This window comes from Uloborus diversus, chromosome 6 (genome assembly GCF_026930045.1).
Source record: "Uloborus diversus isolate 005 chromosome 6, Udiv.v.3.1, whole genome shotgun sequence".
In the NCBI taxonomy this organism is placed as follows: Eukaryota; Metazoa; Arthropoda; class Arachnida; order Araneae; family Uloboridae; genus Uloborus; species Uloborus diversus.
Genome location: NC_072736.1, coordinates 15,036,689 through 15,061,772, shown reverse-complemented (window position 1 = coordinate 15,061,772; position 25,084 = coordinate 15,036,689). Strand labels below are relative to the sequence as shown.

At 32.7% G+C, this 25,084-nt stretch overlaps 1 protein-coding gene across 1 annotated transcript in view; it reads left to right on the top strand.

The window, feature by feature from the left end:
• The window catches only part of LOC129225236 (DNA topoisomerase I, mitochondrial-like), a gene marked incomplete at its 5' end in the record, with an annotated part of 61,218 nt that overhangs the window by 14,892 nt on the left and 21,242 nt on the right, over positions 1 to 25,084 (top strand). Inside the window, 8 exon segments of the mRNA XM_054859809.1 lie at positions 2,334 to 3,295; positions 18,011 to 18,129; positions 19,195 to 19,279; positions 19,424 to 19,527; positions 19,656 to 19,771; positions 21,515 to 21,636; positions 21,730 to 21,852; positions 24,486 to 24,673. Of these exon segments, the coding sequence (XP_054715784.1) occupies positions 2,334 to 3,295; positions 18,011 to 18,129; positions 19,195 to 19,279; positions 19,424 to 19,527; positions 19,656 to 19,771; positions 21,515 to 21,636; positions 21,730 to 21,852; positions 24,486 to 24,673 (1,819 nt within the window).

Sequence of the window (25,084 nt, the reverse complement as noted above, 5' to 3'; positions counted from 1 at the left end):
ACTGAAATCTTGGTTATGTGTTCAATTTAAAAAAAAAAGTCAATTGGTTATTAAAAAGTCTCTTTGTTTTTCTTCCTTCATTTTTATTTTATTTATTTATTTATTTATTTATTTTTTTTGCTGTTGTTCTTTCTCTTCCATCATACAGCAGTCAAAAATGGAGAAGCATAACTACACCCTATACAGATTGTACGTAGTACGATCCAAAAGTTCGGGAGACAAGCTGTATGAAACCTTACTCAAAATAGTTCACATTACCTAAGCACATCCACCTTCAAAAGGGCACCTTGAGAGACTATGTACTTCTGCCAGTTTTCATATAACTCTTGGAAACACTTCTGGAAGCCATTTTTCGCTACCTTCTGTGATGCAGCTTTATTTTCTCCTGACGGAAGAAAGCGGCGTCCATGCAAATGTTTTTTTTTTTTGCTGGGAACAGGTAAAAGTCACACGGAGCTAAGCTCGACGAAACGTTATATTATTTGTTTGTCACATCAACGTTGGCAAAAGTGCATAGTCGTTCAAGGTGAGTATTTTGTAGATAGATGTACTTCGGTAATGTGAACTATTCAGGGTAAGGTTTTAAACAACTTGTCCTCGAACTTTTAGATGATACTACGTACGTATGAGCTTTCAACTTACTATTTCATAACGTTTTTGAGTGACGCAAGTTTACGCGCATGAAGCCATCACAAGAGAATTTGCGATAATTAACTAAGGAGGCGTTCAAAATAGATATTTCGGTAATCTATATGTTCTTAGGTACATACGCATGTACAGATGTGCCGAAAAAACTTGTGAAGTTTAAATTGGGTGATCGTAAAATAAAAATTTAGGTCGAAATCTGATTTTTTCTTTTTTTTTTTTTGTGATTACAATTCTTTATTCGTAGAAAGGAAGTAAAGTGAAATGAATCAATGATCCTTTAAATCCCTGACAATCTCATCAATTTATTTCTGTTAGATTTTTTTTTTTTTTTTGCCATCGGCCAACGGCATCGGCCATCGGCAATCGGCCATTTGGAGGAAAACAATCGGCCATCGGCCATCTTTGAACAATCGGCATCGGCCCATCGGCCAAAAAATGCCATCGGTCGAGCCCTAGTATAATCTCAGTTGTATAATACGATGTAAAAAAATAAAGTTTGAATTTAATATACCATTTGAGAAACTAAACTAAAAACGTGAAAAGGTAATTACTTTGAAGGCATAATCAAAATTTATCTAAAATATAATGATTTCTTCTTGAAATCATGATTATAGTACGCTAATTACTTGAAAAACAGAGTCAAGACAAAGGAGCAAACGCTCTGATCTTGTGCAAATGGCTTCCTAATTCACTGTATTTTTGCTTATTTTACATTGCCTGAATCGCGTAAGAGGAACATTCAAGCAACGTAAAATAACCAACATTCAGGCAGGCAGTGATAAAGTACATGCAAGCTTTGTAAAATAAACAACATTCAGTCGGAGTACGATCTCTATCGGTGAATCCTTATTGCACTGAGGCATCTGTGGTGTGGAATTCTTTTCTTGGGATCTAAAATAAAAATAACCCCTCAAAAAAGTTGGCGACTGTAGAGATTTTTTGGGGTCGCCAATTTTGAAAACTGAGTCGCCACGTGGCGAGTGGCGACCATAAATCTTGACCTTTAAGATATAAGATTCCTATGCCTTAATTAACAGAATTCAATCCAACTTTCTTTGTAATTCTGTTTTTGTCATTTTTTCCACTGTCCTGTCAAAAATACCCTTTTGTCGGCAAAATGTCCAGCCCTAATTTTGCCTATAATTTACATTTAGAATCGATTCTCCCCCTTTAATTTTTTTTTTAAATACCAAAAAAACTGGGTATTAAAAAAATTTTTTTTTTTTTGGTATTTACCTGCTCCTTAATCCTAATGCCTGGAAAGAAGTTTGTACAGGGCTGTAGAGAGCAAAGCCCTTATGAGTAATGTCGCTGGGATCCTCCCGTCCCCCCAAAAAAGGGAAAAAGAAAAGAAAAGGCACAAAAAGAAGAGAAAAAGAGAAATAGAGGGAGGGAGGTAGAGAGAAAAGAACTGGGAAACTAAGGAAAGGGGGAGGGGAATCAAAAATGCTTAGTAGAAAACTATTAACTCTATTTTTTGTGCCACTACAGTAAATACCAAATGAGTAATTTTTTAATTCCCCCCCCCTTTATTTCTTTCCCTTTTTTTTGCATCAGTGTTGCCGCCCCCCTCCCACCCCCAAGGCCCAGGCCCTTAGTTTCTGACTAGGCTGACATGGCCTCTCGTCAGGCCTGAGTTTGTATAGTTAAACTTTTTTTTAATTTGAGAAATATTTTTCTTCCAGGAGACAAGCTGAAAATGATGAACCCTACACCAAATGGTTATAGCAGTTCTCCTAACCATAAATCCAAACCTGAGGGAGAGGACATTGTTAAAAAACACAGTGATTCTGGTAAAAACAATGAGTATCATAAACACAGCTCAGATCATGTGAAAAAGAAAGATGATGATCCATCTAAGCACAAATCATCTCATTCAAAGTCTAAGGAACATTCACACTCGAAAGATAAAGACGGTGCTGTGAAAAGCAGCAGCAGTGAGCATGGTGACAAAGAGAAGAAGCATAGTTCTAAGGATAAGACCAAAGAGAGTAAATCTTCGGAACATTCGAAACATTCTTCTGGAAAAGAAGAGAAGCATAAGAGCTCAGAGTCGAAGAAAGACCATGGCAGTGACGAAAAGAAAAAAACTGACAATTTTAAAGAAAATGAAAAGGTGAAAGACGGCAGCTCGAAAGAATCGAAGCACAAGGAATCCAAAGAGAAACACAAAGAAAAGCATAAGGAGCACAAGGAGAAGCATAAAGACAAGGGTGAGAAATCGAAAGAACACTCTGAGAAGAAGGAGAAATCTAGTGATAAGCATAAATCTGAAAATTCGGAAAAGCATAAGGAAGCGTCTGGTGATAAAATTAAATCTGAACATTCTGAAAAGCATAAAGAGGCATCTGGTGATAAAGTTAAATCTGAACATTCTGAAAAGCATAAAGAAAAATCCGGTGATAAATCGAAATCTGAACATTCTGAAAAGCACAAGGAAAAATCCACGGATAAGATAAAATCCGAGAATTCCGAGAAGCATAAGGAAAAGCACAAGCACAAGCATAAAGACAAGCATGGTGATAAGGACAAGCCAGTGAAAATAAAACAAGAACCTGAGAATAACAAAGGTCATTCTCCATCCAAAGAAGTAACTTCAAAAGTTACTGTTAAAGAAGAATATATGAGTGAAGATGATATGCCTTTGGTAAGTTTTTTTTTTATTCCTTAAAAAAAAAAAAAAAAAAAAAAAAAAAAAAAAAAAAAAACTATTATTATAGTTAACATGCTGCTAAGTCTTTCCCGTTAAAAAATGACCAAGAAATAGTCCTGAATATTTCATTTTAATGCAGTCTTCTCTTATTCCATTTTTTATGATTTGGTTTTATTGTCAATTTTCAAGAAGGACTAAAGAATTTGATAACCATGTACTATACGTATTTTTATATTTGGTCACACGACTTGATTATTTACAAAAGGCATGGATTTTATACTTTTGTTTTGTACCAGGGGTGTTAGTGATCTGAAATTTCCGAAAATTGTGGGCTGACAACACATTTTAAAACTGAAAAATTATTAAAAAAAAAGTTTTTAATGTTTTTCCCATGATTTCAATGAATTTTGTACGCATATTTGAAGAAGAATTTTTACGGGGTGGGGGGGGGGGACGAGCTTTCATATAATTTCTGGAAATTTCATTGTCTTCCAGGGGTAGGAGTTCCGTAAAAAAAATCGTAAAGTTCCTAAAATTTGAAATTTTGTCCTAATATTCATAAAATTTTGAGTTTTGTCCTTAAATTCCTAAAAGTTTCATTACTTAAATTCCCTACTTACTCATAAGAATAAAATTCAACCTAAAAATGAAACTTTTCATAATGGTATGCCTATATTTTAGGATACAGTAAACTTTTAACCCAGAAGAAATTTTCTCTAAAAAAAAAGAAAAAAAAAACCTATGCTGCTGTTTTTTTTTCTGGAGAAGGGGAGGGGAGTTGCAGTTAACCAAAACACATGAAAAATTTAAAGCTGTTTGTTTTATGTATTCTCTGTAACTCTTGCAATCATTCCTCTTCTGCAAAAAGTATATAAAAATAAAATAATGAAGAAAATAAAAACAGCTGTGCAGCAAATTTTGCAGAAAAAGTGTTTCAAGTTCAAGGAAAAGAAATATGATCTGATATTTTTTATTTTTCCCCCCTTTGAAAAAAAAAGAAAAATATGTGAACTAGGGAGGAAGGGGGAGAATTCCCTCCTTCTTGCAAATTGCAGTTCCGTGGCGGAGAGGGAGGGGTGAAAGTAAATAGTAATTTGTTTTATTAAAATGCCACAAAAACCGAAATTCTCTTCCTTGTAGTTGGAAGAAGCAGACAGAAGTGGATGCAAAATCAGCACATAGTACCGTACAGAAAAGGATGAATTTAAAGCATTTTGTTCTGTTTGTACATTATCTTCCAATATTGATAGTCAAGGATTTTCTCAAGTATTGTCTTATGCTGAGCAGTGAGACGTAAGAGGTTGACAAGTAGCTTGAAAAATCAAGGTGTCTTTTTAGTTCCTTAATCTTCATCTTCTAGTGAAAACAAATTTATTATGATGAATCAATCCAAAGCTTTTGTTCCTAGTTCACTCCAACATAAAATTTCGAAAGCGGAGGTTTAGTTACTGTAAAAAAATTATACATTTTCATCTTCAAATGATTTATCTGTAATTTACAGCGATATTTTTGATGGTTCTGAGATAGCAAAAAATATCGAATTATCTGATTTCAGTTAAGTACATAATAAAGTTTGGACTTGCTCCTTACTTTAAATCCCTCCTTATTAAGGATATTTTTTCATCATTCTTTGTAATTCACATTGATGAAAGAACAACATGGCAAGTAAAGAAGCAATTGGACATACATTTATCCTACTGGTATGTGGTATTTCATAATGTGTCACTGTGTTGACAGAATAAAAGCTTCATTCTATTGTTTTCAAGATTGAATTTGAAATGTTTTATCATCCACTACTAAAACCAAGCTTATAAATTATATTTAACTTAAAAATACTTAATTTTTTTTGTCTTAAAAATGTCCTAAAATTATGTCAAAATTGTGTTTTAAAATTTTTGAAATCACCACTCCGGCCCTTGCAGGGCTGCCACTGGTGACCAAAAAAGCAACTATTGCAACTATTTTAGCCTAAATTAAGACAAAAACAAACTATTTTGTAAAAAACTGCTACTATTTCAGCCTAAAAGCGACTAAAATGTAAAAAATACAAGGGATGTGGAAAAAAAATAGAACTGTAAAAAAGAAAGTAAAATAATAATTTAAAAAACCAAAAAAAAACAAAAAAAAACATGCTTTTGTAGCAATATGAACTAAGAAGTAAAAAATAATCTTTGTTAAGTATAATAAAGTAGTTGAGTAAACAATCAACTTCAATGTAAAAAAAAGCGTGGGGTACTGTCTATTTATATTTTTACAAGGACAACAAATAGAAAATATTTAAGACAACTGATATGAGGCCACCCATGCATTTTCTTACATTTAAGTTAATTGCTTGGTCAATTATTTTATTATACTTAACATCAATTAAAACTCAACATTAAACTTATACGAATTAACACTAATTAAGATTTAATATTAAACTTATCAAACTTAACATTAGTTAAAATAATTGTATTGGTTACCTATCCATGAGTTATTGAAATTCGGCTCATTAGATCGCTGATATCTTTCTAAATTTTTAATATATTGAACTGGAATTTTATTAAGAATTTGGGGATCTACTTGGGTTTTAAATTATGAAGTTATAAATTGCTATCTTTCGTGCAGCGCAGTGAAAATTTAATTACTTTAAATGTTCATACTTCATCAAATTTTCAAAAGATTGGTTTCAAATTTTTAGTATAATGGTTCTCTTGGGCACTGTTAAATTTTCTCAAACTTTGGTAAGACAGGATGGAAAACTGCGTTTTATGAGCCAAAAACATGCGCACAAAATTGATATTTTTGAAAGAAATGCTTACATTTTCGTGAACATAAGTGATACTTTCATGCATAAAATTATTATTTACAGTAAGTAAGTTAATGCTGAGCTATTCATGAGGAGGGATGATCAAAAAACATTTTTGTTTTCATCAAATTGTTTCTGGTCCCCTAAATGCATGGGGAATTTTATTTTTTATTGGAAAATGACACTTTGGGCATCCTTTTTATGTGACAAAAGTTACAGAACAATTGGTCACTTAGTTCTCGAGAAATCCGTAAAAATGTGAATTTTCTATAGTGTCTCAAATCTTTTATACATGCACAACTTTCATTCTCATCATTGAAATAAGATTGGTAGGAAATCATGTTGGTAACACCATTTGTGAGCGACTAGAGAGAACTCTGCTTGTTTAGGTGATCCCGCTTATATACCGTGCAGCTGAGGTACGTCTATTCATCAAAGTATATGTAGCATGAATTAATAATGAAAATATTTAAAAAATAATGGGAGACTTTTAGATACTATTTTCCTTATTTGGCGACTATTTTGCAGACTATTTTTCATTTGAGAGGCTACTAAAATAACTATTTTTAGGACCATAACTCTGTGGCAGCCCTGCCGTCTTCAGAAAATTTTAGTTGAGTCCACTTGCACCCCTGTTTTGTGTATAGTATCATGCTTTTGGTTCTGTTACATTGCACAATAATAATTTTAGCCATAATTAAAAGGGAAAAAAATATTAAAAAAAAAAATTTATTAGACTTTTTAAAAGATATGTGGGATAAATTCCATACTATATGTCACAGTTGAAGTCGAATGTTTCCTGCACAACTTTTTTGGTTCGCTTTTCAATCTTAAAATCAATTGTCTCCGTAGGCATGATTCTTCATTAATGGAGGTATTTTGTTAGAAAATGATACAAGGAGTGGTGCTATGGTATTCATTTAAATATTTTTGTATCAAAGGATGAACATCCGTGCATTTATTCAGTTCACTAAAAACAAAACTATTTGAATACATATTTTTATAAAAATATATGTATAAAAAGTTACTAAAATCACCAGTAACTGGCACCTGATACACCAGTCGTGTATGACATCTTGTGATGAAGTGATTGGCTCATATTTATAGAACTAGAAAATCACTTTATTTTTTATTTTTAGATTACATGCAAATTTTATCATCATAAGAAACATAATGTCAATTTAAAGCGGATAATTTTACATAAATTAATGCTAAATCACACATCTTGATGTTGAAAAAGTAAAGTTAGAGAAAGATAACTTTGGAGTGTTACATGGATTTTTTTTTTTTTTTTTGAGATTATTACTGTTTCTTCAGTTGCAGTGGCGGCGGTTCGAGGGAGGGGGGGGGGGGGGGCAACTGCTCCCGCACTTTTTTCCTCATCAAAGATTGCTTCCCCCCCCCCTCCTTCCTTTAAATTCAAAAATGACCTAAATTTGCATTATGAAGAGTTCAGTTCGATGAGAAAAAAAATCAGGAAGAGAATCCTCCTAAATAGCGTAAAACTGTGTTTTTAAGACTCCAATTTAGAAAAAAAAAAAATAATAAAAAATCAAAATAAAAAATCCAGAGATCTTTTTTTAAAAATCAAGACTTTTTTTCGGGGGGGGGGGGGGATTTTTAATTTATTTATTCAAGTTTGTTGATTTATTTTTAGTTTAAACTATTTATTTCATCTTATTTTTATTTTATTTTGATTAAATTCTATTTTATTTAATAATTTTATGTGTGTTTGTTATTGGTGTAGCACGGAACTTTTCTAACAAACTAATAATAAAGATAATTTAAAATAAATAAAGTAAATGATTAAAAAACATTTTTTCAAAAATGAAGAAAATAAAAAGGACTAAAAATAAAAAAGGGCAAAAAGGCATGAGAAAAATTGGGGGGGGGGGGATTTGCACCATTGCAACTTAGGGGGATGGGCACCCCTGATTAAGACAGTTTTAGAACGTCTTTCCGGAAAAAGCCTTCCTTACCAAAGACCGTCTAAACTTCTCCATTTCCTTTAAATAAAAAAAAAATATTTTTTAAATATTATTAATTTTTGACTTCATTTATATAAAATTAGGGGGGTCAACCCTGGAAATTCCTCTCTGTTCCCAAAGTGTTGATAAAACTATACTAAAACGGTGTTTATCAAACTACAATTCCAGAACATTTACACGGGAGAACATCAGAGCAACCCTCCCCCCCCCTCCAGTCATTCAAGATAGCCTAAAATATTCTTCTACTTATTAAAACAAATTTGCTCCTGCACTAAAAAGCCTCAGGCCCACCTCTGTCAGTAGGTATGAGGTTTTAATTTTACGAATTGTAGCTGTTTTCACAGAAAAAGGATGATTCTAAGAGACCGGATGATTCCAAGGGACCAAAAAAAAAAAAAAAATTGTTCTCTACAGTCGCAATATTTGACTGATGGCCAAAAAGCCAAACATATTGGGTTTTTTCCTTAAAAAAATTTAACAGTAGATTCTGTTGGATTCAAATCAATAGTACAACCTTTTTTACATTGCTGATGCAAAAGTATCGGAAATCAAACTAGTGACACATTGTACAACACAACACATTAGTGACTATTGGCACATGTGCCAATTACTGGGGACTAGCAAAACTGAAGTATCCCTAAGTGGCATCCATCATTACTTCAAAAATCCAAAAAGGGACAAAAAATACTCCTATCGACATAAAGTAACACCTTTCACTGAACAAAACTTTTGACAACCAAAAATTAATGTTTTTAAAGTCGTATTTTAATGGATTGATGTGCATGCTTCCCTTAAGCCAGAGAAGAAGCTTTTGCAACAAAAATGTTTGATTTGACACAAGCGACAATTGTTTCTCTTTTTATGCACTGCTACCATTTAGTAACATGAATTAATGTGAAAATCTTTAAAGTAAATGTACGTTCAGTTGGTATTATAGCCTTCTAGTTTTAAAAGATTGGATATGAATCTTATTTTAGGACATTTTTGTTGGAAGTGCCAATTACTGGGGGTGTTAACCTATTTCTTTTTCTTTGACAAATTGTGTTTTCAAAACCAACCAAGTGCATAGATCACCCGTGGGAGGGGGGGGGGGATCTCCACAATCTATTTATTTGTTGAAAATTCAGCGAAACTCCTAGTCCAAAGAAGCGAATTTTGTGAGCATGTGTTTCAACAAAAAGAAACTTATCATTACGATGACATGCAAAGGCATGATGGAGAAAAATAGAGCCTAATTTTAAAACAACAACAAAAGATAGTTAAAAAAAACACTTGCACTCAGTGCAAAAATGCAAGGCTATTCTGCGCTATGTTTGATCATAGTTAAAATAAATCTTGCAAGCGAAAAAAGGAAGCAAACGGACCAACATGTGAAATAAATAAAACTAGTAAAATCTAATGATTAAATTAAATTTAAAAAAAAAAGGAATTCTGAGGGCGAATTTTTTTTTTTTTTTTTGCTACTTAGTGTTCCTATTGAATAGTCGCCGATCATTTTTTGTCATACACTTTCAATTAGTCAAGGGCATACACATCCAGGAGGAATCTCGGGATTTACCCCCACCTCCCCAAGCGTGAAGTTTGAAAGATTTATGAATCAATTTAAAGCAAAAGTTTAGCAAACTCTGGTTAATAATATTTAAAAAAAAAAGGCTTATGGAGCAGGTAGCAGAGCACCTCTAGTTGTCATGGGCATATGAGGTTATGGGACTATAAAGGGAGAGTGTGAACTAATAAAAGGGTTTGAAAAATAATTAGTTGTTTAAAGTCGCTCTGAGTAAGGCCCCGCCCTTATGCGGTTCATGATACAATAAAATTGTTTTTGCTCAGTAATTTTTATGTGCTCTTGTGGCATCGCTATCACTATTGAAACAACAGAAAACTATTCAAAACAAAGCAATTCTTGCTAACAAAATTTAATCGCAGCTTTTTTTTTATTCGTTTACTTTTTACCGAGTTTTCTAATATATAATGTTTTGTAAATAAATGGCGTAAGGGAATAAGGCAGACAAGATAATGTATCATCAAAATTATATGATCAGCTCGTATTCATCTTGATATACAATCTAATTGATGATGTATGATCAAGATGATTACGAATCTTTCAAGCGGTGGATACTGGGTACACCCGCGATGGCTCCCCGAAAACGAGATGGTATGTGTTTTTTGTTCATTGGTTCGGTATTTTTCTATCGTAGGGACGTTCATGGCGCATTTTAAATCTTGGGGATTATTTTTCATTTTATTCATTGGCGCCATGTTTGGTCAAAGTAACATGAAAACTACTTGTTTAGCATAGCGATGCCATACCGCATCGCTATGCTAAAGCCGGCATATGCATTATTTTGTCTTTTGATGGACTCTCTCTAATATAATCGATCCCAAACAAACTTCTTACTTTGAATTTAATTTATGGAGGTAACAAAACTGAGCATCTGTCCTTTTTCACGAAAAGCATCCTTACGTCGGCATTCGAATGATTTTCAAGGTCGCCGATGCCAATCGCTTTTATTTTATTTATTTTTTTTAATTTTTTTTTTTAGCGACTTGCGCTAATGTATCGATCGAGTAATGAACCTATTTTCATTAGTGTAACACTATTGTTAGCAACTATAATGTTAGGAGAGGGGTTTTGGCTTTGAGACTCCCTGAAAGTTTTCCAAAATCAAAAAGGTTGATGTAAGAAGAGAAGGATCAAAGTGCTCCTCCCCCCCCCCCGGGAAGTTTTCGAAATGGGATGTCCAAAAAACACAATTAAAGGCACACACAGTCGAAGAGGAGCTTTGGGGGATTCGGTTTAAAGACTTTCCATTTTTTTTCTTTTTTCTTTCTTTCTTTTCCTTTTCTTTTTTTTTTTTTTAATAATTGAAGTTTCAGTGTGGTCCAACGTTCAGTTTCCGAAGACCAATCAAACTTTTACTGCGACATTGTCGTTGACAATGAACCCCTGTTACAAACAGTTTTGATCTGCACTAAAAAAAACATGCATTTTGGACATTTGTTGTACTTTGAGCTTTTCTACAAGTCTCCTTTCGACCCCTAACCCAAAAATTACATTTTTTCTTTTAATTTTAAATTTAATTCAGTCTTAAGCTTTATTAGTTTATTCATTTTTCAGATCTTGGTCCGGGTCCCAATTTCCCTAAAAAAATAGCTTGCAGGATTTATTTCTACTGTGGTCAAACATGGCGTCCGATAACCTCTCATTTTAACACTAATCGCAGGTGTTTTTTTTTTAATCTCTGCTTCTGTTTTTTTTTTCTCTCAAGATGAGGTTCGATTTTTTTTTATTTTATTCATTTGCATGCGATCCCCCTAATTATAAACGAAAGTTTCATGCATTATTTCTGTTGAGTCTTGCTCATAAAGTTCGCTTGTCTGCTCTGGGAGCTCCCCCACCGGCCACGTGTTCATTTTACTCCCCTTTTTTGTTCCTTTTAAGACTAGAATGTAAAATATTTTAGAACTAGTTTTCGTACTTAAAGGATTATTTTCAAAAAACAACTACTTCTGTAACTGAGTATTGTTTTTAACCCTAGCATTAATGACCGGGGTACCTTTTTGTGACTTTTATCATAATTTTTACTCTTTCTAACTAGGTCTTGGTTAAAATTGCTTTTAATCCTTGTTCTTTACATGAATCCAAACTAAAGAAAGTTGTAATCGTGTTTTCAGAAAAACATTTTGGGGGGAGTTTTTTAGCATTAAAAATTTTTATGCCTACATTCAAAAACTGGGGTACCCATTACACTGGACATCAAAAAATACCACTTCAAAATGCTTCTGACACCATTTTTGATGATTTTCATGTAAAATGGGCCCTTGAATCAAAATGACTACCGTTTTTTCCCCATCACTCCCCCCCCTTTGATAAGGCGCCCCCTAATTATATTTTGTTTTTTGGCAGTTACATAGCAATTATTTATATTTTGATAGCAAAAACAGCATTGTATTCACCATTATTACCCTTCTGAAGGGGATAATTCAAAAGCATGAACATTTGTAGCAAGTTGGGACACCTCAAGCGAGTACCCCCCCCCCCAATCTAATAAATCCTCTCAAACGATTTTTTTCTTTTTTTGAATAAAGGTTCCGTTTCCAATTTTTTCACTTATTTTCTTGGTGTAAAACAAAAGTATTGAACTCACTTCCCATGCATGAAAAATTTTTCATGCTTAAAAAGAATAAAATAAACACTTGAAAACATTGCATATTACATACGAGTCACACTGCATATCTTAGACCGCAAAGAAACTTTCTGTATTATTGACGTTTATTCCAATTACATTTACAGATATAATTAAGATTTTAAATGAAATTAAGTATACTCATAATATGGATTAATATATTTTTATATTTTAGAGGGTATTACACCCATTGTTTATCACCATTCGATCAAATGCTTCAAAATTATCGAATCATTTGATCAATCGTGTCAACATCAGATTTTCTTTTGTTATAAAACAAAATAGTTGTGACTTGTTACATCGTCAGTGATACCAAATTAGGAACTTTGTGTCTCTCCATATGTAGACAAATATATTTCAGTTGGAATATGGTAGACCCTCGTTTTATGTGGGGGTTACGTTCCATGGAAGTGCTGTGTTAATCGAAACCGCGTAAATTGAGACCTAATAGTAGTGTTAAAATAGGGTTTGGTTCCGTAAATAAAAAAAAAAAAATCTTCATTCTAGTGATGACTAATTGTATAATAAGTTTAATGTGTACTTATATCGATTTTTATGCACTACATATATAAAGAAAACAAACTAATTTCGTGTTCTGTCTATAAAGAGGAGTTGGCAATGATAGTCTTTTGGCAGTCATTAAGAATTTTTCTCAGTACTTCTTGGCGAAGCATTAATGCATCCATGACCACTTGCATCATTTCCATGATAGAATCTTCCTTCACTGAAAAGTCAGAAAGATCATTTCTACTGTCTAGGAATGGCTAATTTTCAATGTGAACGTTTTTGGTTGTGTGTCACCGATGTCCTGAATCTTCGTTGGTTTTGGCCTCCTTGTCACTTCAAAAATCTTGTCTTCCAATGAGTTCTGAACTGTGTGAGTTTAAGAACTTTGCTTCTGGAAAGAGCTTTGGAACCAATCGCATAGAATGTCTCTGGTTGCCAAAGCTCGATTATTAGCACGCCAAAATGCAGTTGATTACACGTAATCTGCAATCTTTAGGAGTTTGAATTTCGAAAGAGGGGAAAATTTTATCTATTTGCATTGCCGCATCCGCGTAAAACCGAGACTCATCCGCGTAAAATAAAATAAAGGTGTCAAATCTTAAACCGTGTATAATCGAAACCGCGTAAAATAAACCCTTGTAAAACGAGGGTCTGCTGTATATGATGTCTTTTTTTAAATATACCTACAAATGTCAGATGGCATGACAGCAAAATTTGAGCAAATGACAGTGAGCTATTGAGGATAAAAATTACAGATAATATTTTTCGATGCAACGAGCCACATGTATGAGCTTCGTGAGCCTCATGTGGTCCACGGACAGTAAGTTGAACATCACTGGTATAAATAAATGAAATACTAAGAATTCCTTATGGAATACCAAAGCGTAAGACCTAATACATCCAGTGTTACAAAAAAACTGGAGAAGCATTTTTTTTTCCCTAATGGACCATTTAGTGTGTAACGTAAACATAAAATAATGGAAAGACAATAAGCCATTTTGTTTATTGCAGGGTTCGTGCGCTCCGGGAAAACCTGGAATTGTCAGGGAAAATGACATAATTAAAAATGTCAGGGGCCTGCCACGGAAATTTCCAATTTTGCCCCCAAATTTTTTTCCCCAGGGAATTATGTATCATGAGATCTAATCTTCGTTTCAATCGATGTTTCCTGAAATAAATTGTAAAAATTATGAGGCAAAATCACGCTGGCAATAAAAAAAAAAAACTTTCGCGAACGCCATTTTTGCCCCTCAATAGTCCCAAGAAAAAAAATTCCTAGAGTGAACAGGAATTATGCTCAAACTCAACAGAGGAGGAGACTATTTACTGCTTCTGAAGCACAAGCCTACGGATGGTAGGGTGGGTCAATCGATCTGGAAAATCGTTTTTTTTAAAAGTCGGAAAGTCTTTTCAGCTACGTGTGAAACGTAGTCGCCATGTTTGGTCATTCATAAGATGGATGTAGACACGATGCTTAAATGCCTAAGTTTCCAAAAACAAAGCAGAATAGGATGTTTTCTTCAACTGTGAACTAATGAAAAAAAAAACCCAAAATGTGCTGCAAATTGTTTTTTATTTTATTTTAAATACGTAATTTTCTTGAGAAATGAAAAATTTTGTTCTTCAAACTTAAATCTTATCCTCGTTGCCTTGGACGCAAATGTGCTAAAAATATTTCAACTGAATTGTAATTTCACGAAGATTTATCATTTTTAAGTTTTCATGCTACAAATTCATAAATTTATTTCTTAAGTTTTGTCGTAGCCGCCATATTTGGTCATTCCCAAGATGGCAGTACACAAGACTTTAAGTGCCTTAGTTTCCAAAAACGAGAGACATTGGATGTTTATTGCAATGCAAACTATTGATAACAACGCAAAATGTGCCCTTTTTTCCGGATAATTCGCAATAATTTTCTGGAAAAATGCGAAATTTTATCTCGAATATTTTTTTCATTCGAATTGATTTAGACACTTATGTGCTAAAAACTGACTATTTTGTCTCAATTGTATTTTTTAAAGGATTATTAATTATTTTTAACTACTTTTATGCTACAAATTGAAAAATCTACTTATTAAATTTTTTACTTAGTCGCCATATTTGGTTGTTTGCAAGATGGAAGTTGACATAAATTTACAAAAACATAATTGGATGTTTATCTCAATGCAAACTATTGAAAGTGAATGTGTAATTAATTATTAATTTTTAAAAATTATTTTCTAGGAAAGAAAATTTTTAATTTTAATGTAAGCATCCTCTATATGCAAAAGAAAAAAGAACTGATGATTATTGGCATTGGCCTATGATCGGATTCGTCATATCTTTGCCAAAATTGGCACAGCGATTCTTTGACGGTCAGGAATTGTCATAGGGGTTTTCGCCTACCTATGAGGAAAGGGGGGATTGTGCGAATATACCCCACAAGGGGTTTTCCTTATACAAATCCAGTTTTTGTCGGATTTTTTTCCAAACATGGCGCAGCGATCCTTTGATGCTCAGAAATTCACATAAGTTATTTTTCATCAAAATGGGATGTATGGGGACTAGAGATGAGACGGGCTCGGGCTCTAGAACCAAAAATAGGTTTCGGGCTGGGGCAGGATCGGGCTAAAGCACAGATATTCAATCGCCAATCTACATACCAATTCAAAGCAAATAAACATTTTCCTACTGTGAGAAAATGAAAGGAACATTTAAATCAGTTCAATCAATGTCGAATTTATCCTCCCCCCCCCCCTCCAAAAAAAAAACAACAACAAATAAATAAACGCTTATTTATAAAGGTTTTTTTGTGATTACTTTTGCAATATGTCATACAGTAATGCATTTGAAGTGGAGCATTTTAAGAAAATTTAGAAACTTCTCTCTGTTAATGAAGAACATTTGACGTAACATTTTTCATTAACAGAGAGATCATGTCAGACTGTAGGAGGCTCGGTTTTTGATACAAAAAAAGTTTCCTTTGGATTTAGAGCGGGCTCAGATTTTGGTCCGAGACAATATCACTCGGGCTCGATTACAAATTTTAGGGCCCGGGTTCTCAAAAATGAGCCCAAACTCATATCTAATGAGTTTGGGCTCATTTTTGAGAACCACTTTGGGACCACTTTGGGGGGTTTCGCCAGAAAATCCAAAATGATTACGAAAAACTCCAATGATGTGTAAATTTAAATTTTGAGTCATAAAATTGTGCTTTATACATATTGACAGGAAATGTTTATGCTATTTTTCCCTTCTTTTTTAAACCTGATTGTTAAACATGTGTCACTAGATGAAACTTTTATTTTTGAGGTAGACCGTGCAACACAGGTAATGCAGCTAGTGACATATAAATTAAAGGTATATTTCATAGTTCTGTGTGCTTAATGGGTGTATGGTGTGGTAGTTTCCAAGATTCATAGCTGCATTCTTTAGAGATTTATTATTAGTATTAGTAGTGACCATGAACATATTTAACATCAGTGTTCGCGCTCAACTGTCCGTAACTTGGGTCCCAAGGACCTATTAATGAAATAGATTTGGGTCCTTTGGCGGAAAAAATGAGTCCCTTAAATTTTAAACAGAAAATCTTAGCACATAATTGAATAATATATAACTATTTATACTTAGGGAAAAGAAACTATCCACATAGTTATTTGAAAAAGGTATGAAATAAACTAAATTGGTTAATTTTGCCCTTTTTTTCTGTGATTATCATATGTTCAAATAATACACTTGCAAGATTTAATTATTTGAAAAACTATTTAGTCAGTTACAATGAGGTAAACTCAAAATTTACTTTAAAGTTGGATTTTACCATGAGATAAAAAAAAATAAATGCCTTTGATTGATCAAGCAGAAAGCACTCCCTTAACCTTTGCTTTCATGAAAATTTTTCTAGGTGCAAAAAAGCAACTAGCCCTCCCCCCCCCCTCCATCAATTATCAATGGCAATTTCATAGAAATAGAAAAAAATCGCAAGCGAATAAACACAACGCAAAAATCGCGATCGCAAAAACGAAACATTTTCTCACATGAGTATGAAAATTGCTCATTTGCAATCTTAAATTAGAAAATTTGACTTCATTGTGACTCTTTTAAAATATCTGTGTTGGCTTTGGTGCTACTTTTAAAATTTCGCCATTTTCAAAATGGCGCGATCGATTATTACGTGACTTTTGCAAGTCCAAATAAAAATAGCCCCTCAGAAATAGGTGAATTACTAGAAAATGAACAAGGTTAAAGTTCTTTTGTATAAAATTCATATTCATAAGTAATTTAACAAGAAAAATGTTAAGTTCAGAACTTTGTGTTTTGCGCGATCGGGAAAATATTCGCCATTTTTTTTCCCCCATCTTTTTTTGAGGATGCAAGATAATAATTTTCAAAAGTAATTCTGGTTAGGTGAATGCAAAATAGATAAGCTTTTACTGCTCAGTTGTCCTGTATCAATCCTGAAGATTGCATTGAAACCACTCTTACTTTTGATCTTTATTGTTATTTTCAGGAATTTCCCCAAGATAAAAGTTGAGGGAGAACTTATTCTTAGAATACAGTACAATGGGCTATTTATGAACTTGCAATATTTTGCTCCTTGAGCTCTGCCCAGGAGGTCACTGTAAGCTCCAGTCTTATCACTAAAATTCCATTGACTGGTCAACAGTAGGGGTGTGTTTGAATAGCTGATACAGAGATAGGGTCATTTTAATCCTTTTCTGTTGATTCTCCTGGTCATTGAAGCTTAAAAGCATTCACTAGATAGATCTTCAGTATTTTCCACAATTTTTTTTCTGGTTTTTATCTTTTGGGTGTTCTGGGTCCCTAGGACCCGAATTTTCGCGGAAGTTGCGTCCCTTTCCCGCGAATTTGCGTAAAAAACCCGCTATAGCACGTAAACGCGAACCCTGAACATGCACCAGTCACCAGTAGCGAAAGTTTTTTTTTTTTTTTTTCCAGCTAGAATTTTATTTTTCCCTGGCTTTAATACCATGCTGTAATTTTTGTTTATCTTAAAAAAGGTAAAACCCATTTTCATGCTTAATTATAGGCTCTTTGAAATTTTTAAAAACTCCTTAAAAATGCTCCTTGGTTTGAATAAAAATCAAAACCCTTGAGTACTTGTGTGAGTGCTCAACAAAGCACCAGTTTTATTTGTATATTTTCATGATATTGCCAGTGTTGAAATTGTCAAGTATTTTTAATGATTGCAAATAATTATATTTTGACATTCATTTCTTTTTTTAATGAAATTTTGTTATAGACAATGAGATATGAAATGAAGAAAGCAGCTGAAGCTGCTAAGAAAAAAGAGCAACAATTAGACATCAAACCATCAATCAAAAGAGAACCCGAATCTGATGAAGAACCTGCTCCTGTTAAGTAAGTATAACCCAACCAACATCTCGCTTGAAAAATTAGCTTCCAGCCAGTGGAAGGTACACCCTGAAAACCTCCATCTCCTACAGAGCAGAATTGGACAAAACAGGTAGACCTTAGAGGGTACTAAGGCTGATTGGATTTTGTTGCCAAAAGCTCAAAAGGGGGTGGTGCAATGAAACATCCTTTTTCATTGCATAAGCTATATTGCAAGTAATGTTTTGTTTTAAATGAAATTTAGAATAAGTATTTACCTACACGGAAACAGTCGATGATTCAATTTGATGCCATCCGCTCCAAGGATGCTGACTTTTGCCATTTTTTGTTCGAAAAAAGTGTTTAATTAATGCAAGAAAGAATATGAAAGATAAATCACATTAAAAAAATATGCTGGCTGTCACAGGATTTAATCGTTGTCGAATGATTGAAAAAATCTCAAATGATTTAAAATTTTTATCTGTTGCGATTTTCTATTTGTTATAAAATAAACTGTTGTAATTCAAATAAGCAAGGCTTTTGAAATTATTTTCAATTTTCTCTCTTTAATTTTGCTTTTGCGAGGATAGTTCAATAACTGGGAAATGGCGCAGGAATGCAGGCACTGGTGCCAAAAATTTAAGGCCATTGAAATAAGATCGCCTATTTCCCAATTGTCTTAACCTTTCCAGTTTTTCTAATTGCATAATTTTGTAGTAGCGATTTCATGAGGAATTACACTTTAGAGCCAAGAATTCATCAGATAGATATAGGAGAATATTTCAAATGGCCACAACATTCTAGTTGGTAATGACCCCAACAAAAGTGGATACTGGATCCCCCCCCCCCCCCCCATGGATAAGAACCCCCCAAGAACTTGATAGATGACTTTTCCAAAAAAAAAAAAGTTATAAATGTTGCAGCTGTTATAATAATGAAAAAGCCCTGAATTTTACTATATAGGTGAAGGTAGAAAACCTGTAAGTAAAATATAAGTTTGAGAATTAGTTTTCAAATTTGAAATTTTTTAGTATTAGCCAAAATTGTTAGTATTAAAACAGTAGAATAATATCATAAATTCTGTATTTTTAGAAAAAAGGTTAAAACTGCAACGAAGAAACGGGCTAGACCCCCAAGTGATGATGATGATGATGAAGAAGATTATAAAGCTAAAAAGGTTGCTTTGAAATTCTTACTTTTCTATCTTGTTTCTTTTCTTACTATTCTTTTTAGGTTTTTTTTTTCCTGTTGGTTAAAATGTATATTTTACTTGCATGCTGCAGTATATAGTTTGTTTATAATATAATTTTATTTTCAACAGCCAAAAAAGAAAAAGCAAGACACTAAAGTTAAGGTGGAGCCTGCAGGAACTGCTAGTCCCAAAAAAAGGGGAAAAAAAGAAGAAGAACAGGAAGTTTGGAAGTGGTGAGTTAAAAACAATGACGATATTGAAGAAAATCTACCAAACAATTTGTATGTTTTTAATGGTAAATTATTATGTCTTTCTTCTTTGCCAGTTTGACCAATCTTTTTTTTTTTCTCTCGACTATTAGGTGGGAGGAGGAAAAATTAGATGATGGAAAAAAATGGAAAACATTGGAACATTGTGGTCCGGTGTTTCCCCCTCCATATGAACCGGTACCAAAGAATGTAAAATTTTACTATGATGGTATGTTTCTAACATTAATTATTATTGTTCTCAACATTCTTTATAAAAAGAATAAGCTGTGAAACTTTAGTTTTAACTACTTTTATGAGTAAAATAAATGTCAAACATTGTGGTAAACAGGGTTCGTACGCTCCTTCAAAACACCTCCAATACTCTTTCATTCAGGAAAATGTTTTGAAGGGCCCTTCAAACTCCTTCATTTTGGTTTTAACTCCTTCAAAACTCCTTTTTTGTTCAAGACTACATAATTTTTCTCTATGACAGTGACTTAAAATACTTCAATCGACAACTTAACATTGTCACAAGGGCAAAGGTATAAGGACTATTTTGATGTAGTAATTTCATATAACTATTTTTTCATAAAGATGTGATTAAGAAATTGACATTAGAAGTCGTAAAAGTTGAAGGTGAAATTATTATTAGATGACTAAGACATTTCATAATTGAAGTAAAACATGCTTACAGGTGCTTGGCTATTTTTTCAAGTTTTATTATTATTGCTTTCCCTCCACCACTCTCAGCAGCAAAAGTCAGTTTGTCTAATTATTATTTAACTTTAACTATTTAAAAATACATAAGTACTGTATTAAGTAAAGGCACTAAGAAAACAATTGTTTAGTAAATCGCAGTTACGATTTCGTAAAAAGGGTCATCCACATCCCTATGACAAGAGTAGTAAGGTAAAGTGATGAGTTTAAGGTGACATTTTGTGACAAAGGGGGTCAAATATGATGAAAAAAGGTGCGGTATCATTTAAAGACAGCTCATCAGTACTCCTTCAAAATCTCATTTTAAATCTCATTTTACTCCTCCAAAACTCCTTCATTTTATTTCTGAAATTGAGTACGAATCCTGGGTAAAGCAAGCAATATTTAAATCAAAATTAAAGCTGTATATATTTTGTTAATCGAAACTGCTGCTTATTTAGAATTTTTAACGTTAGACTTAGCATTAATATTTCAACTGTCAATTGCTGGCAATTATTCTAGTTAAAATAGTATTATTGAAAAGACAAAATAAATGCTGCAAGAATTTTGAATCGTCTAATGAACTTTTCAGATAACTTGGCACCATGCAGTCATTATGACCGAAAATATTTCAAAAGAGGTCTTTATGGCTCTCGAATATGTATATAATATTAATACTCATTATTAAGTATTTAACATTTGGATCTAGCATTTGGCAGGAGTATTATAATTAAAACAAAATTAGTTAGCATTTTTATACATCTATTTTAATTTGCTTTAAGAATCAGAATTATCAATTTCTCTAAGCATGGAAACTATGTGAAATGTAATCAGGGATGTGCCAGCTGCCTCCATCGGCGTTTCTGCGCCAAGCTGCTACAAAAGGCCACTAAATGTACTTTTTCTGCGCCAAATCGAAAAAACTTGCGTTCCAAAATGCAGTTTTGCATTAAATATTGCAGTTCTTTCAGCATATTAGGTTTTTTTTTTGAGATTAGTGTAAAGTTTATGCATTTGAAACTTTTTTAACGATTTTTTGTGTTAGTACCGATTGTTTTACACATTTCAAAATCCGATTGCATCCTTTTTGGCGAAATACAATCTTTTTAATTTACTATATGATTCTAAATCTTTGACAACTTTGTTTCTGTCACTCTTACAATGATTTGTTATTGAGGCTATTGTTATCAATCTTTTTTTTTTGTTGTTGTTGATTTATGATCATAAAGAAATAAAAATGCATTTCCTTGAAAATAAAAATGCATTGTTATTCTAGGGAAACATATTCCTTTGAGTCCACTCACCGAAGAAATCGCTGGTTTTTACGGACGTTTATTAGACCATGACTACACTTCCAAAGATATTTTCAACAAAAACTTCTTCACAGACTGGCGTAAAGTATGTAAACGTTTTTAAAAAATCTTTTGTTGATGGCTATTTTCTTTTTTAAATGGCAATTTGTCTTTAATGTATATATATTTTTTCCCCCAGAACATGACTCCTGAAGAAAGAGAAATTATCAAAGATTTGAAGAAGTGTAATTTCAAGGAATATGATATTTATTATAAGCAGAAATCTGAAGAAAGAAAGAACATGTCAAAAGAAGAAAAAAATGTAAGTTTTCCCTCCTGCTATGGGTTCACAGAATTGAATTTGTATTTTTTGAAACAACCATGTATTTTGATTTATATAATTTTAAAAGATGTGTAGTGAATATAAAACAAATATTTGCTTGAATTTAAAACTTATACAGTAAAACCTGTAAAGTTGACTACCCTTGTAAGTTGACCACCTGTCTAAGTTGACCGCTATTTTCAGGCACAGAGTTAGGTCTTGATCACATAATTCAAACTCTATAAGTTGACCACCTGTTTAAGTTGACCACTGAAGTAGTGAACCGCAAGTGGTCAACTTACACAGGTTTCAATGTACAACGAATACTTTTTTTTCAATAACTTCATCATAATCTTGAGTAATACTCGATTAAAACATCAAGTTTCAATTTTTCTGATATTGAATTGTGCTTTAAATAATAGTAAATCTTCAGCAATTTTTTTTTTGGATTTCATTATTAGTTATTCCAAGCCCTAAGGTGTTTTAGTTATTTTTTCTTTATCTTCTATGAAGTGTATTATTCTTTTTAACTAAAATTTTCCAATGCCTTTTTATAATTTTTTTCCTGTTATAAGAATTTGCAAGTTTTGCAGCAGAAGTTAAAGTTTGCGATTAGTGCAATATTTGTGTTTTCTATAACCAGATGACCGTTATATCTTTTTATTTATTTTTTATTTTATGTAGAGCTAAGAAGTCTTTGAAATATGCTAAAGCTAGCAGTATGAATCGAAAAGTATTCAACAATTTTAGTTGATAACAAAAAAAAATATTTTAACCTTTTTTGATAGTTGACTCTTTGTATTTTTTAAAAAGTTATTACTTCATTAAATTTTCTATTTCAAATAATTATAATCAATATCCATTTTTAATTATCTGTACACCAAAGAAATCGATTATGGTATGGAATGAGTTATGACAAAGTTGTCACCTTGTGCCCTGTAAAAAAAAATATATATATATAAATGCTATTTTTTTTCCCCACAAGAAGTCGACATAGTCTCACATGTTCAACATTTTTTACCTTCAATATTCTTCATGTTGCAGAAAAGTGTATACTACCTGTCATACAGCGAGTTTATATAATACTTAAACTCTGATTACTTTTGTGTGTTTACCTTGTATTTTTTTAAAAAATAGAAATGCAGTTTATTAAAATATTCCACATTATACAATATGTAATGTTATTTGGATTAATTCAACATCTATTTGTGTTGAATTGCTTTCATAAGATTATTGTAAAATACTTGAGAAATTCAAACATACCTGCCCTCCTTTTTACTTTCTTCTATATCTAATATATAGAAGAAAGTATTGGATTCGTGCAAATTTTCGAATTTCGAATTTTGACGGATTCGAACGTTTTGAGGTGTGCTGAGTCCATTTCGACCATTTTTGGAAAATGTCTGTCTGTCTCTGTGTGTGTGTGTATGTATGTGTGTGTGTATATGTATGTATGTGTGTGTGTGTATGTATGTGTGTCACGTCTGTGTGTGACCAGTTTTTTGTGGCCGCTCTACAACAAAAACTACCGCATGAAATCGAACGAAATTTAGTACACATATGTGCCCCTATGTGAACTTGTGCCCATTAGTTTTTGGCGCGAATTCCTCCAAGGGGACGTTTTTCGAGTTACGCGTGCTTGCTATTCCTCAGGAAGTTACCGGCGGAATCAAACAAAATTTGGTCCATATGTTGGTATTAACAGGAACAGGTGCCGATTCAATTTTGGTGTCAATAACTCAAACGGGGGTTGAGCTATAGAACGTTTTTTGTCGTCAATTGTGACTGCTGTATCTCAAGAAATAATGAACGGAATGAAAGAAAAATTTATCGGCAAGTAGCCCTTAGTGGGTATAAGAACTGATTTTATTTTTGTGTCAACAGCTAAAAAGGGGGGTAGCGCAATCACCCGTTCTTTTTTTCCATTTTGAGTGCCCTATCTCAAGAAGTAATGCTACGTTCTGGTTGAAATTTGGAATATATGTGAATCCATATGTAAACAGGCTTTGGTTCTATTTTGACGCCGATCGCTCCAAGAGGTGTTGATTTTTTTTTTTTTTTTGCGAATAAAAATATTTTTATTAATGCAACAATAAGAAAGATAAATCGTAATAGATTGTCGTCTGCGTATTTCTCGTGATTTTAATTGTATGGAAATGATAGGAAATATTATCTCAATGATTTAAAATTTTTAACTGTTGCCATCTTATGTGTGTTAACAAATAAAATATTTGTAATTCATTCAAGCAAGGCTTTTAAAATAACTTTCAATTTTCGCTCTTTGCTTTGCTTTTGCAATAATTCAGACATTGGGTCAAGTTTTTGCATGTGTCATTTTGTTTTTGTTGGGAATATTGCTTCCTCGTCAAGCATGGGGAGGGATCAGAAAAAAAAAAAAAGAAAAAGAAAAATGTAGAAGAAAGTTTCATGATGGCCACAACATACTAGTTTTCTTTGAGTTTACAAGATAAACTACTTCTCTGTCTGCCCCCTCTGTGTTTGCATGTCTGAATATAAGTATAATGTATAAAATATATGTATTATCCCAAGGTTTGAATGGCTATTTTTGAATAGGAAGACAATATATTTATTGATGTGTTCATAATATTTTTTCCCTTTTTTTTCCTCTCCAGAAAATAAAGGAAGAAAACAACAAATTAACTGAACAGTATGGCTTTTGTATCATTGATGGACATAAACAAAAAATAGGAAACTTCAAAATAGAGCCTCCGGGACTCTTCCGTGGACGTGGCGAACATCCTAAAATGGGGATGCTAAAACGCCGTATAGAAGCCAAGGATGTAATTTTAAATCTTGGAAAGTATGTTGCATTTATGAATATTTAACTATGTAAATGATAACCATACCTATATATGATCACTAAATGTTTTTTACTGGTGGCAAAAATATTTGCAATTTAAAATTGGTAGCCAAAAATTATCCATAAGCAAATTAACAATACTTTTAAATAACAAACTATGCATATTATTTTGTTCCACAAATTTACATGGTGCCTTAAAGTTGATGTGCTTAAAGATTTTCCTGAAAATGCTATTGATAAAAGTAAATACCGTTGAGTGATTATAAACTCAACTTTAGATTGTTTCCTTATTCTAAAATAAAAGTGTTTCAACTTCTAATCATTACCTAAAGTTTTTGTAGTTGAAAATTCAAAACAAAAAAATTTACTAAATGTACTGTACTTTCTTAAATCTTAACTTAATTTTTAGGG